At 37.8% G+C, this 18,169-nt stretch overlaps 1 protein-coding gene and 1 long non-coding RNA gene across 2 annotated transcripts; one reads left to right on the top strand and one right to left on the bottom strand.

Moving 5' to 3' along the window:
- Positions 1 to 2,438: 2,438 nt before the first annotated feature.
- Positions 2,439 to 4,068, bottom strand: LOC136978644 (uncharacterized). The gene is made up of 3 exons (XR_010881256.1): positions 3,930 to 4,068; positions 2,695 to 3,700; positions 2,439 to 2,621 (listed from the first exon to the last, which is right to left on the bottom strand). It is a non-coding gene; the product is annotated as an uncharacterized lncRNA (long non-coding RNA).
- Positions 4,069 to 15,306: 11,238 nt separating this feature from the next.
- On the top strand, positions 15,307 to 17,872 carry Bx42 (Puff-specific protein Bx42). Its single transcript, XM_067274480.1, has 2 exons — positions 15,307 to 17,414; positions 17,505 to 17,872. The coding sequence occupies exon 1, from the start codon at positions 15,357 to 15,359 to the stop codon at positions 16,965 to 16,967; it is 1,611 nt and encodes a 536-aa protein (XP_067130581.1). The 5' UTR covers positions 15,307 to 15,356; the 3' UTR covers positions 16,968 to 17,414; positions 17,505 to 17,872.
- The last annotated feature ends 297 nt before the right edge of the window (positions 17,873 to 18,169 follow it).

Consider the following 18,169-nt stretch of genomic DNA (forward strand, 5'->3'; position numbering starts at 1 on the left):
CCCCAATATGTCATTTTGATGTCGCAATCTTGCCGCCGCCATTTTTGCCTTCGGGAACATTGACGCCGTATATTTCTACCACCGACAGTTTGAATGGCCGAACAGTCAAGCCATGCCGCGGACAGTTAAGCCAACAACTTTCAGTAGCTAAGTGGCTACTGAAAGTTGCTGGCTTAAACAGCTAATCCGGGGAAAAGTCATCTGCATTGTTATTGAAAAAGTATATAACACAAATCTCAGTTAGTTAGAACGTATTTCACAATTCTTGTAACTGATATTCTTATTTAGGTAAAGAAAGCAATCTGTTGGACTGTACAGATATGATGTAGAGCAGCGGTCGGCAACCGGTGGTCCGTGGACCATTAACAAATGGTCCACGGACCACCGGTTAATGGTCCGCGAGAAAATTTGGGTGGTCCCCGGACAAATTTGGACATCGATCAACTCAAGGTTACGCAAAGTATTAAGAAAGAAATGCAAAATGCTTAATTGTTTTTTTCACTCATTGAGGGTTTTTATTCGAATCTAAAACCGAATACGAAGCGACTGTTATCAATAAATAATGAACAATAAATAATATTGTGAGTACGATTGTCGTCCTTGGTGGAAAAGTGTTAATAATCCATAAACTTATTTCAAACAAGCAGCGACGAACTTTAGACTTGTATTAATTTGTTATAATTAAACAAGCGAGTTTCATATTAATGTAGTAAAATTCAACTTCTATGATCATTATACCATGGTTCTCAATCTTTTTGAAGTCGGGGAACACTAAACTTTCACAATTTTTTCCGCGGAACACTTACAATACATCAGCTTTAAAGCAGGGGTGTCAAACCTTTTTGAAATCAAGCGCACTCGGTCTAGTAGATGACGACATTGGCGTTTGCTAATTACATTCCCATACAAAAATTGTTACATTGTATTGATTTTTCTTTTGCAATAATTTTTAATTCTATATTTGTTTTTCGCGGAACACTTGAAGTAACTTCACGGAGCACCCGTGTTCCGCGGACCACGGATTGAGAACCACTGCATTATACTACAGATTTTGTATCGTTTAAAAAAATTCGTGATAGTGGTCCGCAGGATTAAAAATTGTGAATTTAGTGGTCCGTGAGGTCAGAAAGGATGCAGACCGCTGATCTAGAGTACTATAATTTACTCTAAATTCTATCTGTTCTCTTCTAATATTGTTTTTATTCTATTGTATATTATTTTGGTAAAAATTTTGTGAAATGTTGATAGTAAGCTGATAGGCCTATAGTTTTCTCTTTCTTTTTTTTTTTTTTTTTTTTTTTTTTTTTTTTTTTTTTAGATAAGTGCAACACCATAGTATTGCTTCAGTCCTGATGTATTTTACTTAGTCTTAAATACTCAGTAAAAAGTTCTGCTAATATTCTTGCAATGGATATTAAAAATACCGAAAAACCTTATCTCTACATATAGAAACTTATATATGTAAAACTACTTAAATAAGTTCTCAGTGATTTGGCACGAGTGTACAATTATTATTATTTTTTTCTTTTAAATCAAATTCAACATATAGGTTTATAAATGTAAAGCTTAATTATTCGAATATTCGACTTGAAACAGAAGAATACATTTCTATTTACACTAAAACAAAATCCAAAATTTTTTTACTACTGTATTCAATAGCCCCGTCCCTCGCCACCCGAAAAACTCCTGGAAATCTTTCGACGCGTCCGGACTAGATACCGGGTTCCGCACAGCGTAGACTGCCACCTCGACCGCTCGGTCATCCGACCGTCGAACTGTTCGGCATTTGTCCGTGAGACAAATGTCCGCATCAACCGTTCCGTGGGACCTGGTTTGGATTAGAGTACCAAGATATGAGAGTAGCGACATACCAGTCATCGTCGCCATGTTCTGTCGACTGTCATCACGTGGTCTATGGGTTTACGTCGAAAAATGGCGATTGTTTTAGTTTAATAAAACATTTTATTCGTCAAAATACAAATATTTGATTTATATTTATTTTAATTCTGTTCAAATCACGCGGATAATACGAGACTTTGCTTAAAGTTATATTTAATGCGCAGCCATGAAATACAAGTTACAAATTAAAATGAAATTTGTCTTATTTAATATACAAATATAATACATACGTATGTGTATATAATAATTTATTTAAATATGAATAGTTAAATTAATAACGTTAGTGCGCATCTCTTTGTTTATTTAGATTAAGCTGTAATTTAGAAAATTGTAAACCTAAAATTTCGTACTATCGTCCATCCGTTAGTCTGTCCTTCTATAAAACGATTATTGATGCTAATGTGTGAAATTCTGTTTAATCCGTGCAAGATGTGTAATTACCAGAGCCCCTTCGGCCGCCAATTTAAAGTCTCTTAATCTTTAAAATTGGCGTTTCCACTTCCCGGGACGAGGACCCAGGGGTTGGATTTGTGGGAAGCGAGTGTTCGGGTTGTTTCATTGTGTGGAATTACACAGAACGAGGCGCTTGGCGTGTAAGTGCGTGAGTGCGAGAATTCGAGTAAAGGTTAAACGGTGTATATCTTCGTGTACAGTGATGTTATGTCCGTGCGTGTGTGTGTGTGTGTGTGTGTGTGTGTAATCGAAGAACATCTTCGGCATGTCTATAAACAAAGAAACAGTAAATTACAATACGAAAATAAGATGTGTTAAAAAATGAAACGAAAGAGTTCTTACGATCGGAGATTTCGGAAAATATTCACGTGTCCACTTGGTCCTCTTGGTGGTAAAGTTGGGGAGGGAGATTCTTCTCCCTCCCAAATGTTCCTAGAAAACACAAAGGCAGTGAGAAAACGAGAAGGTTCATTCATTTATTACCTAAGGTTAATATTATTACCTTTATCAGACAGTCTTTCTTCCCGAACAGTGTTATGAGAAGAGCGACAAACCCGACCTGGCCTAGCCTAGCCTAATCTAACCTACCCTAACCGGAAGCTCAATCCTCATAACAGCTGTTTGGGAAGAAAGGTCGGCCGAATGTCGAATCCGGTGAGTAGAAGTGTCAGGTCCGGGTGGTCACAATCGGGAGTCATATCCGTTGTTGTCGGACTTGTCTCCCGAGTGTCACGTTCGGGAGACAAGTCCGTGGGTCACGACCGAGTAAGAAAAGTCACGTCCGGGAAAAGGTGTCGAGTCCGGGTGAAAAGTGTCGAATCCGGTAAGAAAGTCGCATCCGGGTGAAGAAGAGGAAATCGAAGAAGATCACCGCCTAGGCCAAGGGAACCGCAGCCGTCCGCAGCAACGAAACCACGGACAGCACGGTCCCTCAACTTCGGCGGCTCTCTCCTCCGATTCCTCCCCGTTCTGGCTTCGGCAAGGCGGTGGCGTCGCCGTCGCGGACGAACGGGCAGAACGCGACAAACCAGAAAATGTCAACTCGGACGAGCTGTCATTCTCTACATCCACCACAGCAAGGTCTGTGGCCGGATGACCCCCGAAGACCTTCGCCAAGTGCACTGGACCCAGGGTGTAGCGTCGCATCATCCCGACTCCGGGAGGATGCCACGCCACGCGCACTTGGGGAAGGCCTTCTTCACCCGTTGCCTCTCGCTCGTCGAGCCCCCGCTCCTCCAACGGCACGGAACGACAGACTCGTTCCGCGTCGTCCGAGGAACCCCCTCCCTCCGGTGCCACCGTCTGCCTCCGCCGGAACCTCCTCCAAAGCCGCACCAACGACGCCATTCTGTAAAAAAAAAAAAAAAAATTGCAATTAGTCCGGTGAAAACAAAAGCTTAAATTAATGCTTAAATTCTTCCGAGAAGAACAAAATGCCTTTTCAAATCTAAAAGATTCGAATCCGAAGCGCAAACGGCCGACCATCGAACGATGTGCCGAGATGTCTTCTGGAACCGATCCTTCAAGTAATATTAAATAAATTCTTATGTCTAAAGTCAATATGGACTAAGACTTACCTGAAAAATCTTTAATCTTCTCTGTAAAAGTCTTTAAACCGCAAAAAACAGCACGCAATCGAAGAGCACAACAAAAGCACGTCCGACCACAACAAGAAACACAATCGAACTGCGAATCGTCATGCGTGACGAATTTCGAACAAACGTTAAAAGACGCGTCAACAATGTTCGAATTACGTAGAAATTCGAATTAAAATATCAATTTTATTTTTTTTTAAATTAATTTATAATTTTTTTTTAAATTTTGCTTCAATCATTTTATTGTGTTTGGAATTTGATAAATAAATTATCTTCTGCATTTACATGGTGCAGAATGGCCACCGTGGAGAGGTAAAAGACGATCATTTGAAATTTTAGTCTCGAAGCTTGACAATCTCCGAAAATTGCCCGAAATACGTTTGAATACGCTGATAAATATCTTTATCGTCCGTTTTCGGCCGAAAAAGATATTAATCGCATGAAATCAATCAAATTCTTAGGATTTCCATTTATTTCGCCCAATATTATTTCACCTTACGGAAAGATTCATCGGTCGCCGTCGGGGTTGCGAGTTTCGCGTATTAATGCAACGTCAAACTAAATATAGTTAATATTAACCGGGTAACGCAACTGCACGGTAAGTAGGAGTGAGTGGGTTCTAGGCTCGCTCCGGGCCGGTTCTTTTCTTCCAGTAGTCTAAATTATTTACAGTGAAACCTCACATAACGAGCAAATCATTTTTTTTAAATGACTCGCTTAACGAGCAACGTTTCGCATAACGAGTGAAAGTCCTGGATAGTGCGCATGCTCCATCATGCTATTATCTGTAATTTTATTGTTTTCTGCAAATCGAATTCGCATTCCAGGTTGGTTCATTCCGTGCTAGAAGAAAAGATGATGGTGATTCACGCTTTTTAACAATGTATATTGTATAATTTTCTTTGAATAAACATTATACATAAAATACCGTATTTACTCGCGTATAAGACGACCTCGCATATGTGGCTTTAAAGATCAAAATAAAGAAAATTAGATTTATTAATAGAATTCTAATTTTATTTCATTTAATCATAAATAAATTATTATCAAATGCACATATTAAGACAAATTTTTTCTTTTAAGTTAGAATAGTTAGAACTGTTGCTTAAATCTTAATCGCCTAAAAGATCGTAGAGTTCGATTTTTATCTCTCTTTAGTCGTAAACATTCAGCATCAAACCAAAACTTCATAAATTTTCTTGAACAATCATATTTGACAAACATACCACTTTGAACCGCGGATTCAAGAATCACGTCAACAAAGACGAATAAAAGGATAAAGAATCCAAGAAGAATCCTCTTTTAAAATCTTCGTATCTCTTAGTAACGTTAAAGAAATACTTATCCAAACATAAAGGTCTTCACAAATAATGACAAATTTCAGTAAGGCGATTTCTTAGTGAGAGGATGAGAATCAAACCGGAAAGCAATAGAAAGTGGGAGATGGTCGAAATCAAATTTATTCAGAACATTAAAATCCATTAAATTATCAACAAATTCCGAGTTTATAGCAATTAAATCAATAACTGATACACCCAGAGCGGAAATAAACGTAAAATTGGCAGGAAAATCGGTAGCAAACGACCATTAAAAGAATCAAGCCAAAAGATTTAACAAAGTTAAAAAATTCCTACCCCCTATTATTAAAGATCACATCCATGGAATCTCTAATATTATAGAAATTTAAATTAGGACCTGTATATAATGTATCTATTTCAGAAACAATTCTGGCATTAGCATCACCAAGAAACAGAATATCATCCTTAAGATCAAAGATTAATCTATCAAGATAATCAATGATTCATGTCTGTCTATAGAAATATAAATCAACACAATTAAAAGTCTAGAATGATCATTAAACAAAGATTTATCAAAAATAAGTTTAACGATAATAAAATTATCTGAAAGATAACAAATTTCCAACTTACCGAGTATCCGAGAGACTTGACGACAAACCACCTGATGGTCTTCCAGGTCCTTGACGGCCGGATGGCCGAGCGGTCAAGGTGGCAGCCTACCGCTCTGGGAGACGCGGGATCGAATCTGAACGGGTCGAAAATCCCCAGGAATTTTTCGGGGGGTGGTCCGTTCGGATATGTCGGGCCCCGTCCCTCACCACCCGATCGCCCCATTGTGGGCCTGGCCGAACCCATAATGGGCCTTCTAAAAGAGGCCCTCTTAGTGCCCACAGGGCGGAGAGAGTTTAAAAAAAAAAAAAAAAAAAAAAGGTCTTCCAGGTCCCTCGGATTTATGTGCCAAAAATTCAGTAAACCAAAATAGGGAGTCCAGCGTTGAAAGAAGGATTTTTAATGGAAGATATCATCCATGTTTCAGTTATACAAATAAAATGATATGAAAAAACAAAATCAATAAAACTCGTGTCAGAAAAATTAGTGTATAATAAACCTTGGCTATTTCACGATAAAACTTTTAATGTAAAAAAATCTTCTGAGCAAAGAGTAACAGGCAAAGTTTTTAATTTTCTTCCATTTGACGAGCCACCAACTTTCCTGGTACTAAAAAACGATTCAATCTTCATCAACTTATTATTCAATAAATCAAACGTAATCTTATCTCCATCAATTGTTAAACAGTCAGCTCTCATGACACACAGGTTTACTTTTCTCCTTAGCCTCTCTAAAAAAAGGAACAAGACTCCTTTTCCGAATTCTCGATCTCCAATATAAATCATCAAAAATCCTGACCCCGGAGCATTTATCTTTCTTTCGAATATTAAGAATATTCCTGTAAATCAGTTTTTTATTTTTTACCGGGAACAACGTCAATCTCACCCACCACCACATTATTTTTAGAAATTTTATTAAGAGCTTTCGCCGAAATAGAGTCATCATTGAGTCTTTTAACAGATGATAAAATATCAGAAGTCAAAGTCAGAACCTCCGATGAATCGCCCTCCAATCCGGCGATAACAATATTATTTCGCTGACGCTGGTAAAAATGATGAGTCCAAGAGATATGAAAAATAAGAAGTCCGAACAGTAGAAAACACATTTGAATTAATTAATTTCTCCACCTTCTTCTCCACATTAATAAGATGATGTTGGAAGTCTTTATGCAAATTTGTCAGCCGTTCAAATTTGGTAGCGAAATCCTCAAGTTTAGTTAGAATGGTGTCGAATCGTTCCTCTAAAAATGAAATTAAATTTTGAGGTACATTAGTAGACGAGCCCGATAGAGAGGGGAAAAAAATTCGAGTCGTTGAGATTTTAAAACTAGTTCGCTAGATCTTTGACGTTTTCCAACTGATATGGACGACTTTGAAGGAGGGGAGAGAGAGGACCAACACTGGCGAACGACACAAAGCGCCCCTCATATTTAAATAAATGTTCCAACGACTTACTATTTACTGAGTTACTTTTTAGGCGTTTTTCCTTGTTCGGTTTGGGTATTTTGAACTTTATCAGAAGCTTTGATTACGGTTTTGAAGTGCGTTACAATTTCTTTACATTTTTTTTTTTATTTTCTTATCAGTTCTTCATCTCCTACTAGAGTATCCTAAACAACGAGGTTTAAGCTGTGGACAAACAATATTCCCGATTTTTAATATGTTGCATGCACATAACATGTTGTTTGCATTATCCATAGTTATACATACGCTTTTATCTTTCAGAGAGCGTTTAAAATATCATATTCAACATATTTGTTATACAGTATTCTCAGATGTATGAGCAGTAGACACTATCGGCGTTTTAAGTATACACGATGTAAATATATCATTAAAAATAAAACGGCATGTTACAGTTAAATATGACTGATTAATTATAGAAGTCCACAAATCTGTTATGAATACATGTTTCACTTTGCCAATCATAACTTTCAATTTTTCTTTACATTCTTTGTATAAGTTAAGTGCTGTACAAGCATGTTGCTGATATATTTTGATGAGAGTAGTTTATATCTTGGTTCTAATTCGTGTATAAATTGCACAACTCCTTATCTTGACCAATAGAATACGGTCATGAATCACATGCAATGAATATTGCCAATATTTTATTTATATTCGTTGCCCCTTTGCTATTGATATCGAAAACATCTCGATCGCTGATGAAATACTGATTTACTTTTTCTTGTCGTGTCAGTGGCCACTTCGATTATGAGTTTTCTAAATCTCGAGCTTTAGATGTTGAATCGAGTCACTATTGCTAATAAATTTTTTCTAAATTCAACAGGATGTAAACGTTTTATATGATCCTTAAATTCGATGTGTTTCCTAATGTTTTATACATTTTGGACAAGACTATGTCTTGTTTATAAAATCGTACTGCCAGCTTAGAGGTATTAAGGAGTACTGTACAGTACATGTCAGGAGTTGAAGTTTGGCACAGAGTATTAAGTGCCCAAATCATAAGCAGAGATGGCCGAAATATTTTCCATGTCTAAATATTTAAGTCTGCGGAAACGTCCTTTCAAAAGTCCTATAATTTGTTCCACAACTACTCTGACAGAACTGTGTTTTTTATAAGTTTTTTGTTTTACAGTGAGACTACCATAATCCTTAAATGGTACCAATAAAAACGTATCTAAAGGATATGCAGAATCACCTAATAAATAATAATTGTTTCCTACATATTTTGTTGGTTCCTGCAGTAATAAATTGTTTATTGGACTTTGTTTCCACACCCGAGAGTCATTGGAACTACCAGGCCATCCAACAAAAGCATCAATTATCTGCATTTCTGCATCATAAATTATTTGTAACAAAATTGAATGTCTTCCTTTTCTGTTAAAATAACTTTGGCTATCTTTTTTAGGTGCCTTTATAAATACTGTATATGTGTTTCACCAACACATCCAATTATACCTGGCAATGGAATCTTCCGTAATTGCTCAAACTTGTGTACGGTGTCGTCCAAATTGTTTGATAGACACTTAATAAAATTACTCAACCTGGAACACATTTTATTGCAGAAATTCATAAAACTCCTAAAAGCATGACCTTTGTTTAAACCAAATCTATCAGAAATGCCTCTGAAAGACTCTTGATTGGCAAGTGTCCATATACTTAACAAAACGTCTTTGTTTGTGGAAATACAAGGTCGACCTATCTTTTTCTCACTCCTTGTTGTATTTATCAACTTTATAACTTCCTATAAAAATAAACATTATAGACGATAAGTTTTAATGAACAAGAAAAATAGCAGGCAGAAACATGTAATTAATATTAGAGTGCATACAGTAGACTAACTTAATTTACGAATGTTAACTAAACAAAGTACAGTATCATTGTACTATGCTGACAAGAAAAACTATATTATTAACTAATTTCCAAAACTTAAATGTAATTATAATTCTATTAACTTAACGAATATCAAACTTTGATTCATTTAAAAAACTTAATTTTCACAAAATCTTACAGAATAACACATGCAAAACTAAATAGGCTATTTTATAAATTATAGCATTTTATTTCCTATTAGAAAAAGTATTTAAAGTAAAAAATGTAGAATTTCTTGAAAGTCTAAAATGACTCTGAAAGTCATCCAAAGGATATGAAAATGCTATGTCTTCTACGTAATTATAATTATCTATTTTCTGCCTCTTTGTTCTGTTCATTTTTTTGGAAAGAGCAAGGCTCAATTCTTCATACTTTCTTTTTTTGTTATGTTGTAATTCTTTAGCTAAAACACTACTTTCGGTTGTAATCGAAATCAGAGAATATATTACGGCGTCCATGTTTTGCTTGAGCGAAAAGCGTTTCTAGAGTACCTAGATATCATAGTAGCGACATACGAGTCATCGCCGCCATGTTCTGTCAACTGTCATCACGTGGTCTATGGGTTTACATTAAGAAATGACGATTTTTTTAGTTTAATAAAGCTCATTAAACTAAAAAAAATCGTCATTTCTTAATGTAAACCCATAGACCACGTGATGACAGTTGACAGAACATGGCGGCGATGACTCGTATGTCGCTACTATGATATCTAGGTACTCTATTCTAAACTATGATGCAGCGACGTGTAGCGGTAGCTGCTCGTGACGTCATTTTCGCTACATTCTCGCTGCATAAAGAAACGCGGCCAATTCAACCCGGGGCGACAGGCAACAGAAAGAAATTTCGACATTGGATATGTTAATTTCACCGAAAATGCATCATTGATGGCCTCGTGGTCGTGGCCGTAGCCGAGGCCGGCGAAGTTTGAACGATCGCGCTCAAAACTAGCGATACCAAAGAAGATTGGAGTATGAGAACGACGCCCGACTTGAGCGTCAAAGTGATCCCGCTTAGTAGTGAGTCTCCGAGACATAGTCTTGTCCCAAATACGGCTTTGCCGTTTTACTTGTTTTGCATAAAATACATTTCGCAAGTTGTTTGCATTTCTTATCAATTTGGAAATACTCCCAGATATATATATATATATATATATATATACAGGGTGACAATAATTAACCCGTACAAAGTTTGTAGCAATGCTGCACCTGAACTTTTTTACTGTCACCAATTTACATAATATTGTTTAATTCTCCATGATTTCCTGCCCGTGTAGATATACTTTCGATGTAATAAGGGTTAGTTCTTTATTTTTTTTTAATGGTGTCGAACAAATGTTGTGCAATTTTGGAGTTATTCCGGCAAGGAAAGCATCAATGTGAAATTGTTCGTCTACTCTGTGTTCCAAAAATGACAGTCTCAGATGCAGTTCGGCGATTCAAGGAGCTTGGCCACAATGGTGACCGTCCCGGACGTGGAAGAAAGCGCACTGTCAACACGTCTAGGAACCGCAAGATCATCACAAAGCGAGTTGACTGACATGCGAAGGTCTCCATGAGAAAAATTGCTCGTGAGATCAGAATCAATCGCGAATCGGTGCGGTTAATGGCGAAAAAGGAACTCGTCGTACTCAAGCCCTACAAGTTCCAAAAGATTCAGCTCCTCATCGATGAAAACAAGTGCGTGAGACTCCAAAGTTCCCGTTAACTCAAGCGTCGGGCCGCAGGTCGACAATGGGAGTGCATTCTCTTCACAGACGACAAGCTTTTCTCTGTACAACCATCAAAACGACAGGAACTGGTTCGCGGGGACTCCTGGACGCTCAGCCGTCATCGAACATCACAAAATCCAATGTCAGTCATGGTTTGGGGCGGAATTTGTGCGAGCGGCAAGACACCCCTTGTTTTCGTCGATCAAGGGGCCAAAATCAATCAAGATGTGTACCACCGTGACATTCTCGAGGTTGTGGTACTTCTGTGGGCTCAGCAGCATTTTGGCAGTGCGAAATGGACGTTTCAGCAGGACTCGGCGCCGACACACAGGGCGAAGAAGACTCAGGAGTGTGCAAGGCTCATTTTTCCGATTTCATCTCGTCTGCGGAATGGCCACCGTACTTGCCGAATCTGAACCCAATGGACTACAGTGTGTGGTCCATTTTGGAGGCCAGGGCCTGTTCTATGCGCCATGAAAGTTTGGAGTCGCTGAAGCAATCCTTGCGCTGGGAGTGAGACAAACTGTCTCCAAAAGAGCGCGGCCCATCGCTGAGAATTTCAAAATGCGTTTGGGGCTCTGCATCAAAGCAAAAGGAGGCCACTTTAAAACTGGCTGAATATCTGATTAATACGTAAAGTATTGTCACTGTTATATGCTGTTGTTTTGCTAATTTTCATTTCTTTAATAAATTTATGATACAAAAAACTTGTACGGGTTAATTATTGTCACCCTGTATATATATATATTTTCTGGTGGGCATTCTACAATTTAAAGATAACAGAAATATTGTTTTCCTTGACAGTACTGAGAACTTAGGCTAACGGTTAAACTTAGAATAGCACTTTACTCAAAGGTAACAATATTAAAATTTTTAAATACATTTTAATTTAATACATTTTATTTTATTTTAATACATTCATTTTAATACATTCTAATTTTAAAACACGATGATAAAAATTAAATATTGTTTTCATGTGAAAAGTACGATATAAAATTGGACTATCGATAGTAATAATGTTTTTAAAACATCGATAGTGCCGATAGCGCTATCGGTAGTATCTGAGCGCTATTTCATAGTATTAGAGCTATTAGTAGCTGAGAGACCAGTATCCCTATTGGTTCTTGTGAATCCTTGTCCCAGATACTAGCGCCGCCCTGGCGACCAACAACTCAACTAGTAACTGCATCCCCTCGAAACAAAATGATTTGGCCGGCCAACCTAAATTAGACAAGTGTTATCGACTCAGCCTGTTTCGTTATTTCAACGCTGTTAAGATTATCGCAAAGTTTTAAGAAAAAGTTAAACTAGCATTTTTCGGTTAACGGGATGCCAGAAAACCATCGCGTTTAACAATTTAGCTCACGCGATTCTGCCAAGTTCGAGTAGCCCACTTTACCGTTCGTGGAGTACTTGATCTTATATGGTTTTAGGGGATCGGGCTCGCCCCACCCGGGCACCGAAGCGCACGTTTACACGCAAGGCATGTAGAATAGGCGGTAGAATGATACGTGTTAAAAACTGACTTACGGAGACGAATATCACGCGAAGGCACTCACACAAATAATGTTTATTCCTTTCCCGACACCGCGGGGCACAGTCGGGTAAAGTACAGAGTGGCCTTTTGGCTTATAAATGGCAAGATTCCGAAATTAAAATAAAAACGGCCAGGTGTAATGCCACGTTCTTATGGCAAACAAACGACTTACAGAACTTGGGTCGTGAACCATGTCGAATCATGAACTAGCAGGCAGAACAAACTTAACAGTTGGTACATCGCACGTGAACATGACAGAAGACACAAAACAATCACTAAACGCGTATGACAACATTGTGCTACATTAAAGCTACTTACTGGATGCAAGTCCTTTCAAAATACCGCTTGATAAGGGTTTTTAGTAGTAGGTAGTTGGGTGGCCCGACCGAATATGTCGGTCCCCTCACCACCCAGCCGCCTCATTGTGGGCCTAGCCCAACCCATAATGAGCGTGCTAAAAGAGATTCTCTTAGTGCTCACAGGCAATGTTCCCTCTAAGCTGCGTGGCCGCGCACTGCTCAAATTGTTGCCGCGCACGAGAATTTATGTGCCGCGCAGGCGAGCATGCACACTGATTTGAATTGTTGTTTACTTATTTCTCACTCTGTCTGCAACATGATTATTGCTACGTATATTTCGATTAAATACATTAAATTATTGACAAAAGATAATATTTTGTATGGAAGTATGTTTTAAAATAAATTTTAATCTCTACTTTATAATTAATTATTTTAATTTTTATACGAAAAAATAAGATTATATATATATATATATATATATATGCTCAGAATATCCTCAGCAAATTTTTTTTTTTTTTTTTTTTGCTCAGAGAAGTACATGTTCCGCTCATCTAAAAAAAACAAATAGAGGGAACATTGCCCACAGGGCGGAAAGAGTTAAATAAAATAAAAAAGTAGTAGGTAGTTGTCTTTGTTTTCAAGAAAGAGACTCGGATCACAGGGCCAATTCACATTCTTAGCATGCAACTTAAGTTTTACAAGTTGCCTTATGTCATGAAGCATCGGGAAGGCTTAGATATAGTGCTGAACCCCGTCCTCTTCTTTACAAACACTGCACAGCTTTGAACTTGACTTATGGAATCGACAGAGCTACATGCTTTATTGCCCGTGTCCCGTGAGAAACTGAGTCACCTAAAATTTTGGACTAAACAATCGATTGGTGGAGATGCCGCTCGATGCTTGGAAAGAAGCTCTTAAAGATGTGATCCGGGGGAATAGATTTTCACTCGTGCTGCCAAATCTCAAAGATTTCCTTACAAAGAAGATTAAGTCTCGAGGCTAGAAGCATACAATAGTCAAAGATGGTGTCACGACAGTCGGCGCCAGCTGGCCAGCTCTTTCATTCCATGGAGCAGTGCCCTCTGGTCCACGCAATAGAAAAACCGTTGGAACTAGTTGAGATGATGTTGAGAATGTCCCTGCATAGTGGTTGAAGACTGTCCTTGTTTTTCAGAGCATGCACACTGCAGAGCTGTCAGTGATGATGTAATCGCCCTTCCAACAAGATTTTTCTCGCACCAACAAACTGTCAAAAGAATGGCAAGAATCTCAGCCTGGAAGACCGAGCACTCTGGGTGAAGAACACATGTGGCAAAGAAAGTTTCTTTCCCTTCCAAAACACAGAAAAGGCACACACAGTGCCATTACCGGTCCTTGATCCACCGGTAAAAACTTCCACGTCTAGTAAATAACCCTGCCTTGCATATAGCCCTTTCTTGTGGGCAGGTTTGGAAATTCGTCTTCTTTCCTTTTAAACTCGTACGTTTTTTTTAAACTCTTTCCGCCCTGTGGGCACTAAGAGGGCCTCTTTTAGTAAGCCCATTATGGGTTCGGCCAGGCCCACAATGGGGCGACCGGGTGGTGAGGGACGGGGCCCCGACATATCCGAACGGACCACCCCCGAAAAATTCCTGGGGATTATTCGACCCGTTCGGATTCGATCCCGGGTCCCCCAGAGCGGTAGGCTGCCACCTTGACCGCTCGGCCATCCGGCCGTCAAACTCGTACGTTGCCGAAGGGAAGAAGAAGCCTCCAATATCGACCTCGAACCCTCTGGAGATAAAACATCGCTTAAAAGTCAGCTGAAGCTGTAGGTGGAAGGACAGCTTCTTGGCAATGACCTGCAGAGTTCGATTATCATGTGAGACAAAGATTTGGAAAGACAAGGTTAGCCTGCAGAGTCATTTTGTTTCGAGGGGAATACAGGTACTAATTGAGATGTTGGTCGCCAGGGCGGCGCCACCATCTGGGACAAGGCTTTACAAGTATCATCTGACCCAAGTACTTCTAGTGCCCTTCTGCCGCTCTTTTTTTTTTTTGTTTTTTGTTTTTTGCTTCCTAAATTTATTCACCCTCCATAGGGGGTGGTAGCGCCCACTTTGGGAACCACTGTTCTAGCTCGTTGGTTAACATATAGAAATAATGCTATTAACAAATGTTGCTAGAGAAGGACAATAGATTCCAGTGTTCAGTTATAGAGATAAAAATTAGATTACATGTATTTTTTTTTTTTTTTTTTTTTTTTTTTGAACGATACGATGAGTTTTATGGAATGTCGAGTTTTCAGAACTCTGCTATATTATATAGTTTTAAATCGATATAAAATATTAAAACATTGAATGATATATTAGAATTTTAGTTAACACAATTGAAAGAAATCTAAATATTAATAAATTATATTTTGGATTTTAATATAAATAATCGATAATTTATTTTGTTTTTGTTTGTTAAGTTGTTTTACAAATAAACTACTAATTTAAAATGTATTCGAATAATCGAATTTAAAAGGAAAAATTACGAATATTCACGTCAGCCAGCAGATGGCTGCATTTACAAGTCACGTGACACGTTACAGCCAATCGTTTTAGAAACATCTCTCCGAGTGGAGAATTTTGTTGTTCTAAAGAAAATGGCGTCTTTAGCTACTTTACTACCGTTACCAACGCAAGCTGTGTACAATGAGGATGAAGTGGAGAAGTCGAGAAAGCTGCCTTTTCCTTCTCAAGCTATTGTTCCTTCACGTAAGTTACCAGCTTATGGCCAGAGACAAGGTTGGGTACCAAGAAATCCCGAGGATTATGGTGGTGGAGGAGCCTATCCAGAGATTCCTGTTGCCCAGTATCCTTTGGAAATGGGAAGAAAGAAGGGGAAAACGAATTCAAATTCGTTACCTGTCCAATTAGATGCTCAGGGGAAAATTAAATATGATGTAATTGTGCGTCAGGGTCATAGTAAAGACAAAATTGTTTACCATAAATTTCAAGACATGTTGCCTTCTGAAATCACTAATGACGAAGATCCTGAACTTCAAAAGCCCAATGAAGATGAAGTACGAGATACAACAGAAGCCACCCGGATGGCTTTAGAAAAATTAACTCACACCAAAATATCGGCCGCTATGCCTGTCAGAGCGGCAGAAAAACCAGGTCCTGCACAATATATCAGATATACACCGTCACAGCAAGGTGTTGCATATAATTCTGGAGCGAAACAAAGAATTATAAGAATGGTCGAAGTTCAAAAGGATCCAATGGAACCTCCTCGCTTCAAAATAAACAAAAAAATTCCCAGAGGACCACCGTCACCACCTGCTCCTGTCATGCATTCCCCTACTAGGAAAGTAACAGTGAAAGAACAGCAAGAGTGGCGTATTCCACCATGTATATCCAATTGGAAAAATGCAAAAGGATACACAATACCGTTAGATAAGCGATTAGCTGCAGATGGTAGAGGTTTACAACAAGTTCATGTAAATGAAAATTTTGCAAAATTAGCAGAAGCTCTATATGTAGCTGACAGAAAGGCACGTGAAGCTGTGGAAATGAGGGCCCAACTTGAGAAAAAACTGGCACAGAAGGAAAAAGAAAGAAAAGAAGAACATCTGCGTCATTTAGCACAGAAAGCTCGTGAGGAACGTGCAGGAATTCGCACTCAAGCAGTTTCGGACAAAGATGAAGAGGTAAGAGAGAGAGAACAATTGCGCTATGAACGACATAAAGAGAGACAAAGAGAGAGAAATATTGCTAGGGCTGCTCCTGATAAAAGAACAAAATTGGAAAAACAGCGAGAAAGGGATATCAGTGAAAAAATTGCACTTGGATTACCTAATACAAGACAAAATTCTGGAGAATTGCAATTTGATCAAAGATTATTTAATCAGAGTAAGGGAATGGATAGTGGATTTGGAGGAGATGATGATTACAATGTTTATGACAAACCTTGGCGTGGAAATCAAAGTGTTGGACAAAGCATTTACCGTCCTCGAAATGAAGATAAAGACATGTATGGTGACGATATTGACAAATTAATTAAAACGGCACGATTTGTACCCGACAAAGACTTTTCTGGAACTGATCATTCTGTCAGGCGTGATGGGCCTGTTCAGTTTGAAAAGCAAGAAGAAGAAGATCCTTTTGGTTTGGATAAATTCTTAACAGAAGCCAAAAAAGCTAGTAAGAGACCAACAGAGGACTCATCTAGAGATTATGATAGGGATCGTAGTAAAAGAAGAAAGGAATAAATTTCTTTGTAAAGACTTATTTAAACTTAGTGGCATTGTAAGCTGGAACTGTCTTATAATAAACTAACCTTTTTATTACTGTATATTACAATAAATGGCAATAAATTTAATTATTGCAGTTGAACTTGTTTATCTCAAGCATGTTTATCTTGAAATTTATTTTTCTTCTGCATTTTCAACCTAAATTTAATATATTTTCCATGTTTATATCAAATAATTTTCTCCAAAACCCCTATATCTCAAATTATGGACTGAAGTGTCAATTACTAATTCAAAACTCAGTGACTACATTTTGATAGCATAAATTATAGTTCAGAAACATCTTGTAATATAATACATATTTGCAATTCATGTTGCTTTTCTCTGATTGGCTATGAGTTTGGCTTGCATCTTATTGGTTGAAGAAAGTCAGGCATCAGAAACTATTGACAAACTATTTCTGTTAAAGTATGTTAAAAACTTTTATTTATACCTAGTACTTGCCATTGTATTAAAATATTGTACCTCCAGTCAAACCTATTATTGTTTACTATATAGGAACCTATATCTTGAAACCTGTCCATCTCGAATTTTTTTCTCGTTCCAGTGAGATGCGAGAGAGACAAGTTCAACTGTATATTGTCATATGAAAACAATTTTGAAAAGTAAACAATTAAAACTTCATTCTTATATAATAATCTCATAAAGTACGTTGTGTGTGTTGTTATAATCATCTAGTTAGTTCTAAATTACAGTCACCAATATGTGTACATTAAATGTACTTTTCTAGCCATAAAAAAAGGTGTAAAATACATGTGTATCACTTGTTTTTAAATATTATGACATCTGTATATAAAAGAATTCAGTTTTGTGTATGTCATGCTATGAAAGGCTTTATTTTGCCAAAATAAACAGTTAAAAAATCATTGTTTTTTCTCTGCTCTTCTAATTTGATATGTAATATATTTTAATTTGGTGGTTCTTGAAGAGTGGTCTGTCGATCTCTGGTCACAAGCATGCAGCCCACAGACTGACCGAGCATATTCCAAAATGCAATTGCATACTGCATAGCCAGAGAAAAATTTTCACACACCATATATATCTTAGATTATAAGATATTTTGGCTCACAATCTACCATTACATAATTTACAGGATAAGTGCACTGGTCATAGATGGTCCTCAATTCATCTCTGACTTTGTTTAAATGATCTTCAGATTTGTA

This window comes from Centruroides vittatus, unplaced genomic scaffold (assembly GCF_030686945.1).
Source record: "Centruroides vittatus isolate TY-2023 unplaced genomic scaffold, ASM3068694v2 contig_549, whole genome shotgun sequence".
In the NCBI taxonomy this organism is placed as follows: domain Eukaryota; kingdom Metazoa; phylum Arthropoda; class Arachnida; order Scorpiones; family Buthidae; genus Centruroides; species Centruroides vittatus.

Bases quoted from the DNA above. Each gene is read 5' to 3' on its own strand.
- Bx42 (XM_067274480.1), top strand. From the start codon at position 15,357: ATGGCGTCTTTAGCTACTTTACTACCGTTACCAACGCAAGCTGTGTAC.